General features: G+C 36.3%; 1 protein-coding gene across 2 annotated transcripts in view; it reads left to right on the top strand.

Moving 5' to 3' along the window:
• The window catches only part of pard3bb (par-3 family cell polarity regulator beta b), a 416,763-nt gene that overhangs the window by 107,648 nt on the left and 296,902 nt on the right, over positions 1 to 12,213 (top strand). For both annotated transcript variants that reach the window (XM_065292869.2, XM_065292868.2), the window contains exon 5: positions 6,138 to 6,217. In XM_065292869.2, the coding sequence (XP_065148941.1) occupies positions 6,138 to 6,217 (80 nt within the window). The remainder of the gene's footprint in view (positions 1 to 6,137; positions 6,218 to 12,213) is intronic.

The raw sequence follows: 12,213 nt of genomic DNA, 5'->3' as shown, positions 1-12,213 counted from the left end.
GTAGAAACCGGAACACAGTGACTAAAGCAAAGTAAGACTGAGGAAGAAGCTGTAGCCACAGAATCAGTCAAAGCTAGAGTCTAACGCACATCCATTGGAGCCATCATCCAAGGCTAATCGCTCATGACTGTGAGTGATGGATGCTGAGGGATTATGGGAAGGAAGGCCAGTCTTTCTAATTGTATTTAAGGTGTTCACTCTTGTTCCTTGTCATTGTCTGACATAGCTGCTTAATTCCGATGGTTAATGGAGGTGTGCGCCATTTTAGATTCCACTGGTTAATATGATTTATGGAACGCTACTTAACTTTTACTTCTTTAGATTTGGGCACTTTTAAGTTTGCCGAGGGCTGTAAAAAATAAGTTTTTTTTTCATTTTTTTAAATGAATCAAGTTTGATATAGCATGCAGATATCCTTCGATGCATGTTAATATGAGTCTAAAATATGTTTTGGGTCTAATGATATCTATAGGACAAGTGTATATACTGTAGGCCTATATAGAGACAGCGAAAAATAAATTTTCCAATAAGAACATTTTTAAGTCATTTATCAGTTCCTCATTTGAAAATTCTGCATTTTAACATGCAGTACAATCCTTTTAATATTAATCATTGCATTTATTATCAATTATAACAAATTGAATGATGTACTGATATTGGCCATTATTTCTGTAATGCATGCAGCATTATATACATTAAATCCAGTTCTGGAACACTCCAGTGCTTAACACAATATCCTCTCTTTCACATTTAACTTGTTTATCTGTATGCATGCCCATGAGCTGTTATATTAGGATCGTTTTGCTGCATTATAAAGCCCTGGTCCACTGTTGGGCTGTTTGTTAGGTGTAATTGACTGAATGGAGAGGAGCTTCATACTGCTGTCTCTGAACAGCTGGGGGTTTGGAGGGGCTGGAGAGAGGACTGCATCTCCTTAATGTCCCTCATGGGGAAAGCAAGGATCTGTGGCGGGACTGTGCTTTAGTACGCAGTAGAAAGTGAGGGAACAGCTGGGGACGATGGGTTCAGAAGGGTGCGATATTCAGATTTAACTCTTTCCCTGCCAGCGTTTTTTTTTTTTAAGTTGCCAGCCATCGACAGCATTTTTCATGATTTTCACAAAAATGTAATGCCTTCCAGAAAATGTTTAATTCTTTAAATATATAAACATACAATATACCAAATGAAAGAACAGACCCTCTGCTTTCAACAACAACACAGTTTCCGCTTACCTTGATTTGTTCTCCTTATCACCTCTTAAATATGGGTAGGTTTTTCAAAATCACCAAATTTTGAGCGAAAAGCTGAGATAAATTCAATTTTTGTGAAAGACTTCAGAGCGATTAGATTCAGAGCGATCCCATTAAAACTTACACAGAGTTCTTTCTCTTTCACATGTGGTGTTACTACCGGATTGTATAAGTTGCGGAAGAGTGCAAGCTAGTGGATAATGGCGGTATCGCGGAAAGCTGGAAATACTCGTCATTGGCAGAGAAGCGTTTTCTCTTAATTGACCAGTTAACTCCCAAATGGTGGGGAAAGAGTTAAACGACTGAGAGATTCAGAGTCAGACTGTGAGTCGGACTGGAAAATTACTTGTATTAAAAGTCATTTTCTTATGTGTGGTTACTTTTAAATTAAAGGTAAATTACTTTTGAAGACAGACCCTATTCTTAAGTATTAATTTGTTACCCTGGACCACAAAACCAGTCATAAGTCGCATGGGTAAATTGCAAAAATACATTGCATGGGTCAAAATGATACGTTTTTCTCTTTTGCCAAAAATAATTAGTATATTATGTAAAGATTGAAATGTACATTTCTTAACATATATATATATATATATATATATATATATATGTGTGTGTGTGTCAAAACGTTATTTTTGTGAGTAGATGATTTAAGATGCATTACACTTTTTAATGTATGTTGAATTGGTGTGTTCGGAGTAAAAACTGAAGCTCAACTTTGAGAAGAATTTAAGTAGGCTTGGCAAAAAATCACACACATGTGCAAAGTTTATAAAGGCATAGCCCATGACAATGGGTCTCATTCACTAATAATTAAGTTTTTAATTATTAAAAATTTTAATTATTTAATTATTAACTAAGTTTTTGGTATTTATACGCACACTTGAACTTCTCACGAAAACTTTCCGCCTAATTCAAAACACGTCCATACGCACATAAGCCAGTGCTTTGTGTCCACTGGAGTAACACGAAGTATTAGATGTGATAACAAAGACATTTATTAAAATGACACTTAATGAACATGACAGAGACGTGCATCTATATCTAAAATAAAATGGACAGGAGATTAAGTGATTGACGTTTGGGGTTCTTATTACATTTACATAACGTTTACATTAGGCATTAAGCAGACGCTTTCATATAGAAATGTAAAAAGTGAGGAAGCGTGAATTCATTACGCGCATCTTCTTTTTATGTGTAGAAAAATGTACTAGGCTATAATAATGTATAATGTACTATATATAATAATAATATTGATATAGAAAATATTTAACACTGTAAAAATCAGCTATAATTATGCAGCTGGTTGCCAGTGACTTAATGTAAAAGATAATGACTGAAAATGTTTCATGTTTATTTAACTTTGAACAAACTGTTGCGACATAAATGTAAAATCTAAAGTAAGTTACTGGCAGCTAGTTGCCAGGAAAACCCAGTAATACTGTAGTTTCTACAGACATTTTTTACATTGTAATATAAAATATAATAATGCGAATTTTATATATATTATATACATTAGAATTATAGCCTATAGTCTTTTTGTACATTTAGAATAAATTTTTATACGAAAGTTTTTGTTGATTCACGATTTGTTTGTGAAAACGTGCGTACGCATGCTTAGTAATTGAGACCCATTGACTACAAAATATATATAAGAGGATCAGCAAATATTAATAACAGATGAAATTGCAGTCAATGTATGCTTTATCTGTAAGCGTTTTCTTTCTCCATGCATTGTTTTGTATATTCCAATAAAAAACAGATTCCCTAATGTGCTGTAGTTTGCCTTTTTGTCCAGTTCTTTTATTACCTCAGAAGAAAAGTTTAGTGTTCTTTTCAATTTTGTGTTATACCAGGGATCTCAAACTGCCAGACCACAGGCCATTGGCAGCCCGCTTTCCCCTCATGCGTCTCGCATTCAACGTCAACAATGAAACATAATCTGGCCTGCATAAAGACTTTTATTTAAAAAGCTTCATGTTTGAGTGATAATTAATTTAACTTAAGGGTCCGTTCACATGGCCAGTTTAAAAATGCATGTTAAACGAGGGAAAATAAATTAAATATTAAGAAGATGCTTCACTGATTTAATGGGGGAGATATGGCCACTCTAGTCCCGCCTTCCCGTAGAAAGAGCCAATTGTCTTATTAATTGATTTAATCATTATTATAATTTTTTTCTCTCCCTCAGTTGTGTGTGGGGGGTTCTGGTTGGGGTTTAATGTGTTTATGGCAAGGATATTGCTGTTGATCTTCAGTCTATGTAATATTTATGTTGTTCTGATAAAATGGCAATAAAAAATACTGGAAAAAAGAGCCAATCGTTAACCGTTAAAGAATGACATCCTCTGGGGGCAGTATATAACAGCTCTTGGGAGTTGACTCTTCTGTTGCATCTTCCGTTGCTAAGCAACCATGAGTTGAGCTATATACTGTAGATAAGAAGAGTTTGGTTCCAAAACGCAATAAATCAATTTTGACAAATTTCGGTAAAAATGTGTTTTCTATACCAAGAAAGTGAAAAGATGAAAACCACTATTTTCTGTTACAAACTTTCACATAGCATCTTTAGGTTATAAAAACATAAAAAATTCAAATCCATAACTTGATTTTCAAAGATTTATTATAAAAACGGATTATTTTTTCCACAAAATGCAATAAATCCATGACAAGTTTTTATTCGAAATGCTATAAATCTATTGAATCAATCGCCTATATAAATGTGCATTCATCTTTGCCATGTTATATTCATTTAGTTGACTAGTTGTACACAGTAATTAAAAATATAAACATTAACTCTTTCACCGCCAGCGTTTTTAAAAAAAGTTGCCAGCCAGCGCCAGCGTTTTTCATGATTTTCACCAAAGTTTAATGCCTTCCAGAAAATGTTCTTCTTTAAATATATAAACATACAATATACCAAATGAAAGAACAGACCCTCTGCTTTCAAACAAAAAAAAACGTTTCATCCTACCTTTAGTGGTTCTTTTGCAATCAGCTTTTGAAAATGGGTAGGTTTTTGCAAAAACACCATATTTTGAGCAAAAAGCAGAAATAATTCCATTTTTATGACGGACTTTTCATAGAGATCCGATTCAGAGCGATCTTTAAAACAGACACGGACATGCAGCAGCTTGGCATAGGGAAATACTTCCGGTTTTAAAAAGTTGCGGAAGGACGCCACCTGGTGGATAATAGCGGTATTGCGGAAAGACGGAATATCTCGTCATTGGCGGGGAAGCGTTTTCTCTTAATTGACGAGAAATCTCGTCAATGGCGGGGAAAGAGTTAATGTCATTAATCAAAACACTTACTTTGTCATATTAAGAACACTGTCATTGCTGCGGTTATACTTGATGTCGTCGCTTAACGTTTTTCACAGCGATCAGCTGTAAAATGTTTTGGTCCTGCTCGATTTTCGTTGACTGAGTAAAATAATGTAAAGTTTTTCATAAGATCCCCTGAGGTCAATGTGTTAGCACGAGAGAAGCTTGATGCTGTCGGCCCGGGCAAACAAGCACCCGTCTCCCGAGTGCCTCTTGCGTAAATTATTAGTGTTGATGGCTTACGTTTCTTTCCCGTCACAGAAAACCATCACAGGTTTATCAATGCTATTAAAGTATTATTTTGTTTTTGTTTGTTTGGTGATCACGAAGTACAAAGTAGATGAGGAAAACTAGGACTCCGTGTACTCAACGCGCTGCCATTGTTTGTTTACATTGCGTGAATGGTGCGCTGTAATCTGTGAAGTGGATTTATGGCATTCTGTAGAAAAGGAGGAGTGGCGTTTATTGCATTTTGTGAAAAAAGGGAGAAAAGATGACAGAATAACACGACGGATATTGGATTTTGCGTAAAATTAAGATTTTACTTTTAAATACTGACCTGATATTATACTGATTCTGGAAGTAACTAATTTTCTTCAAAAATGGCGTTTATTGCATTTTGGAACCAAACTCTTCATATATTCTACAACACACAAAAGCAGATTGCCTAAGGGCATTTGCGCAATATTTTGTATGTGTATTATTATATTTGTGAACATGCATATGTATATATGTATTTTTATCTCAAATTCATTTCCTGCCAGTCAGCTGTGTTCTTAAGCATTAAAAGCTAAGGCCCACATGCGTGGTTAAAGGCGTTTTAAACTATTGATGGAAGGCAGCAGATCTAAAAAAAAAAAACTGAATTCAGTGTGCTTGAGGGAAGCAGTCAACTGGAATGTACAAAGCGTTGTGTCAAAGCCTCTGACACGAAGACAGCCGCTGTTTGCTTGCAGGAAAAGAACAAAATATTCCCTTAAACCCTCTTAAAACGCTGTCAGTTTTTTGCCGTCCTCTCTCACACAGGGTGCTTGACGGGCCTCCGCTCTGTTGAAGTGTGAATAAGTGAGATGTAAACTGTGTTTAACTCTGGGTTCAGACTCTCAGCTTACTGCTGAGATGGAGAAACAGATCTCATAACAATACAACGTACTCTGCTCGGGTTAGGAGCGGTCAGTTATTTAAAATGACTCAAAACAAGATTCATAGCACAGTTAACCCTCGTAATGTGATGGATTATTGGGACATAAAGAGTTAATAAAACCAATAAAAGAAAGAATAAAATGGTTAGTTTCAGTTCCTTGTTTTCAGGTTGATTGTACTGTAAGTCGCTTTGGATATAAGGTGTGCCAAATGTGTAAGCGTAAAACGCAATGTAAATGAAATCAAAAGTGACCTTTGCATTGCTAACCCAATGCTTTAAAACTGAGCAACAGGGCCACATTTAAGTCTGATATAACTGAGATTGTGATTCCATAATGGGCGTGGGCAGTGAATATAGTAGTTTGTGTAGTTGCTATTGTTGTCCATTCTGATCTCACTATGTGTGTTTGTGTTTCAGGTACTCCTTTGTTAGTACGGAGCAGCAGTGATTCAGCCCTTGCAGCCTCTCAGATGGAGGATCTGAATGACAGAGTCACGGTAAAAGCACTCTGACATTGGTTCTCAAAGTTCTTTGTATTTTAAATCAGCTTTCTACTATTCATAACATGGCATGGTGATGATACAACAGAAGAAAATGATGGATTCTTCATTAAATCACCATTAGGTCAATGTGTATTAAATGTAAATGTACATATACATTCAATGAAAAGTTTCTGCTCCATTAGAGGCATCCCCTTGTCTGACGAACAGATCCTGTCTAAACTCATGTCAGTGGTTGTGCCCGTGTTGCTGATTTGGACAGCTTGGGATGCTCATGCAAACAGTGTATTAGAGTTTAGTGCATTGTTTTCTCTCTTTAGAGAATCAATACAAAACTGTCTTGTAGTTTAACTGGAATAGACAGAAATGTCACATCGTGACTTATATATTCAGCAGAAAATCATGTTGAGGAGAAAACACACTTACACCAAAGAGTTCTCATTTCATTAAAGCATTCTTTACCAGGAAAGTTTTTTTTGCAACTGGTTATTTTACTGAAGGTTTTCATCTCAAGGTTTCCATTAAGCTCTCCAGAGTGAAACCACACGGAGACATTGATCCAGTATTTTGTGTTCTTTCATAACCGGCCTTGCTCTTTTGTTGCAATTTCGTTCATTTGCTCATTTTTCCTTCTCTCTCAATAAAATGCTCATCTAGAGTAGTCACAGCGTTGAGATGAAATGGAAAATGAACAGAGCTGTATCTCAACAGTGTGTTGAATGCATTTATAGAGCTTTGTCGAGTTAGTGAAGTATAGCCATTTGTTTCTCTCTTACGGGCTCTCTCCCCCCTCGGTCTGTTTAATGGACTGTCTCGCTCTCCCCCCGCCTTGCTTAATGGACTGGCTCAGAATAGATGGAGTTTTTTATGATTACCACTCTGCTCATTCAGAGCCTTTTATTGGAGCAGCGTGGACAGCTTTAATGCACTTCACCTCTTTCTTTCTCTCGGCTCTGCGCTCGCTCTCGCTCTGAATTTTATTTTTTGTGTCTTTCTATTTTATTTCTTGTTGCTGAGCTCCCTGCTGTTGTTCCCTGTTCTGTATATCTGTATCTGACCAAAGGTTTACTTAAAGGTACATCCAACTCTCTTGTTTCTAATAAACCCTAAAAATAATATGAAATAATATTTTCCTAAATACTAAGGAAACTGAATACAATTTTAAACCCATAGAAATGTACAGTACAAAGTGTATGTTAATTCAGTTACCTTTTTTTTGTTCTAATGGAAATATGTAGCATATAGCGAAAATAATTTATTAGCGTATTTTCTGTTCCTCATTATTGCCTTCTTTCTACTGTCTACAAAAAGAGTAATGTAATAACATATGTGACCCGTCACGGAAACCAGGGACACAAGTCGGCAGCACAAGTTTCGAGAAAATGAGAAACAAAGTTTTTTTTTCAAAATTTGTGATTTTCGTTTTATTGCAGAATCTGTTAGTTGAGATCACGAAGAAGCCTCTCCATGTTTGAGATAGCAGTTTATGTATATTTAAAAGCGTACATTTTGCGGTTGAAATAGGCTTGTTTTTCCAGAGATTCTAGCGTTCCAGGCAGGTTTTTAAACCCGTGAGTTACGACTTCAAAACCACGACTCACGACCCTATGCGTTCCAGGCAGCCTGTAACTCGTGTTTTTACAACCTTCTACTGGTGAAAGTGCACTGGAACGGCAGTCAAACCCGTGACTTCGTGAACTCGTACTAGATCGATGTACTCCCAGTTCAAAGTCGTGAGTCGTAGTTTTGAAGTCGTGAGTTACTGGGGCGGAACAAATAACAGTCAGCCGCATCGTACGTCAGCCGCGTCACTGACTTTATGCGGCGCCGCAGTCAGATGACGTCAAAGTACCGCGAGAGCACTTCAAGAAATCTTACGGAGTAGTTTAATTTCGACTCGCTCTCGCGGTACTTTGACGTCATCTCTATGTCAGTTCTTGCAGCGCAGCACGAGTCCAAACACACAGAAGTTACACAGATATCGTTGTATTCTTTTTATAATTGGCTACATGTTTTGTCTATCAATATTTACCATGAAGTCATTGGCTGACTGAGGAACGAGCGAGCCATTGGTAACATCTCTAAAGGATGTCACGTTTTCACCCTTACATGTTACGATTTAAATAGTCTTCAGATTGTATATTATATTGTATTACCAGACATTCATGCGAAATCTGATGTTAACAATCTATATTTCACGGATTATACGCATTTGTGGACAAAAATGGTCATTGGATAATCTGAAACAGACTGGATTCGACTTGTGATCCCCACAAAGGTAAAAAGAGTCATGTTTATTTTTGCGTGTTGTCATTTGGTCATAAAATACTACATATGATGCTAGAACATCTCAAAAAGGGTTTTACAGGGGGTATGGCTTAGCTAAATGAGATGTAAATGAGCCCTATTGTCTCCCCCAGCTGAAAAGAAGAGTCCCTTTCGTCTCGATTTTCTCGGTTTGAGTATTTCTGAGTTCCTATATTCAAATGGCCACAACTTCTCCAAATCTTATCAGATTTCCATGTGTTACACATCGTTGGAAAGCTTAGAAACTGCACTTTCAGAATCTGTGAATAACTCAAAATGCCCAGATCCGACTTGTGTCCCTACTTTCCGTGACTGGTCACATATCTAAAAGCAAAAAATGTCTAAAAGCATAAAATAAAACACAATAAAATAAAAAATACTATAAAAAATAAAATACAAACAATTAAAAATAAAATACAAAAATAAAATACATAAAAAATAAAAATGCATATAGACCATTTTGCAAGATATAAACAACACTGGTCAAAAGCACCTCCTGTTTCAGTTATTTAACACAGAACAGAATATTAATATTAATTAATATTAGAACAATATACAGTACATCCAACAGAAGGCTAATGTACTAAAATATCTAAAAACTAAAAATGTCTACAAGAATAAAATAAAATATAATATTTAAAAATACAAAAAATATTTTAAAATGCAAAAAATAACAATTAGAAATAAAATACAAACAATTAAAAATAAAATACAAACAATTAAAAATAAAATACAAAAAATAAAGAAGAAAATGAAAAATAAAATAAAAAAAGCATATAGACCATTTTGCAAGATGTAAACAACACTGGTCCTAAAGCACTTCATGTTTTAGCTTTTTAACACTGAACAAAATATTAATATCATAACAAAAAACCGCCAACAGAAAATTTAGAACTGAATCAAAATTTAAAATAAATGTTAACTAAAAAACTTAAAAACAACAGTAAGTGCTTCTGGACCATGTTGTTTACATCTTGCAAAACGGTCTATAATAAAAATATAAGTTATGTAAAAAAAAAGTAATGTAATTCATTAGTTGGTTAAGAAATTGCTAAATAAAATAAAGTGCAATGAAGTGAGTTAAAGTGAAAAAAGAAATGAAGCAAAATAATAAAATAAAGAAAAAATAAAGTACAGAAAAATAGAAAAAATATACAAAAGAGAAAAAATCAGAAAATAAAAAAAGTAATTCAACATGACACAAAATCCATATTCATCAGTTAGTTAAAAAAGAAATATGAAAAAAACATTTGAAAATCCATGCTGGGCTTCAAATAAGATTTAACTTGCAGTATTTGGTGAGTGATTGAAGTGTCAGACAGCACGCTGGTAATTAATTAGTGTTTTCCCTCTGTTCCACTTGTCTGAGTGATTTCAGGTCATACATGTGATTTATAAGTTCTGTTCTTCATGGCAGTTATAAGAGAAGATCAGAGCGAAGGCATTCCTGCAGTATCAGGTGGCATGGAGTGGGTCTGAGATAATTTATGTGCCTGATGAAGGAGAGAAATGTTCCTTTTGTCTGCACACCCTCATATGTGCCGGAAACCCTCGTGTCACAGGCCTTTGTAGCACGACACCCGCCTTCAACCGAAGACCTCCTGTCGAAAACAGCTTTACTACCAAGATGGATGAGGTTATTCTTTTTCTCCAGGGTCAGAAGACCCTGAACGTCTTGCACACCCCCTGTTACCAGTCCTCCTCGAGGGGTTAAGGAAACTCCCTCTCTTCCACATGACAGGAATGTGAGAGTATAATGTGTTCTCACTCGCACGACTCCGTCAGTGTTCCGGAACGCTCCACAAACATTCCCAAATGGAGACTCTTCCTTGCTATGCAACCTGACTCCTGATCTTTGGCCCTGGTCTCAGTCCTCGAGACCTTTGTCATCTTTCCTTTGTTGTTTTGTCAATTCTTCCTCAGATGTTCATTACACATTAGGACATTTTTTCACAGGTTTCCCATTTTTCTTGGACACCCTGACACCTGCGGCCTCCCTCGTTTCCCTTTCCTCTTCCCTCTTGCTTCCTTCATCTCTTCAGTCATCTCTTGTGTGTCATTTAGCAGCTGGCTGGTGACTCCTGTGTTTTCATTGTAGTTAAGAAGCTTTATTTTCTTTCAGGGCTTACAGCACCTGTGGCACATCAGAGATGGAGGTTCTCTCTCCAGCACACACAGACTTTTTTTCTTGCACGCACACACGCTTATAATAGGATATGGAATAAGTATTTAGGCCAGATAGCAGGCTGCTGCATTTACAGTTTTCTTTGTTTGCACTAGTTTTGATGTGGAGAAAAGGACAGACCACACATTTTTGACTACCGGCTTTAAGTCATGCACACTACAGCTTATTATGGCTAAGACACATACTTAGACAGGAAGAGACTGTCTAACTGAAATATTTTGCTATCCGTTTGTTTTTTATTAGTGGTCGACTGGTATGGGTTATACAGTGACAAAATTTCAACTAAAGGAGAAACTAAATGAACATTTGAGGAGTTCGGTTACAAAATCCTAAGTGCGTCTGACATGTTTTCTTGTAAATTAGCATTTTTTTACCAGGCTCTTATGTTTAGGTTCAATAATTTGACTTTAATGGCAATGAAAAGGTTATTAGTCAGTAATGCAGTCCCTCCAGAAAAACGCGATAGCATGATTTAACGCATAATCAGCCAAAGTCTGCATATTTATGCAGTTCTTGCATGATTTCATAACCCTCGCATTTTCGTAGCAAAAATCACATATATTTAAGCAGAAAGTTGAAAAATTTAGCATTTACTTCAAACAAACGTCATGAGAACGTTACGAAGTGACGTGATTATGTGACGTGAACATCACTGAAAAGCTGCAAACAGTTTTCGCAAGTCCCCGCAGTTTTCGCAAGTCCCCGCAGTTTTCGCAAGTCCCCGCAGTTTTCGCAAGTCCCCGCAGTTTTCGCAAGTCCCCGCAGTTTTCGCAAGTCCCCGCAATTTCATCGCATACATTTTTTCCGCAGTTTTCGCAAGTTCCCGCAGTTTTCGCAAGTTCCCGCAGTTTTCGCAAGTTCCCGCAGTTTTCGCAAGTTCCCGCAGTTTTCGCAAGTTCCCGCAATTTCATTGTATAAATATCCCGCATATTCCATCGCATTTTTAAAGAAAACGTGCCGCAAGATCAAGGATTTTTGCCCGCAACAATCACAAAAAAGTTTTTCTGGAAGGACTGGTCATTGAAATTGCATTATTTTCACAATTGTCACTTTATTCATTTTATTGGTATTTAACAAATTTGACTTTTTCACTGGAAAATCCTCTAATTGTATGCAGGCATTTGGCACAAACCTCCACTTCCAAATACATTTTTTTGGGCAAGATACAGTAAACAGTTTAAAAATGCAACAAAAAAATTGCAAATAATGAACGTCAGAATATAAAAATGAAAAAACTAAACCACACATTAGGGGGCGCTGTGATCCATGTCACTGCCACATTCGGTATGTATTCAAGTCCAAGTACTCACAAAGAGAAACACGTTTGAATGTTATCAACAGTTGTTTCGTGTGCTGTCGTTCATCCAATTCATCTTTTGTGCACTTAGACGACTTTGCTAAATCAGGGTGGCGTTTAATGGATTCTGCCAAAAAAGCAGAATTTCTAAATGCCCTGAGACTGGGATTAAGCAGATTTGAAGCAAAGGTATTTGATGAACAC

Source organism: Paramisgurnus dabryanus, chromosome 15, assembly GCF_030506205.2.
Source record: "Paramisgurnus dabryanus chromosome 15, PD_genome_1.1, whole genome shotgun sequence".
Classification (NCBI taxonomy): domain Eukaryota; kingdom Metazoa; phylum Chordata; class Actinopteri; order Cypriniformes; family Cobitidae; genus Paramisgurnus; species Paramisgurnus dabryanus.
This window is presented reverse-complemented; position numbering and strand designations above follow the sequence as displayed.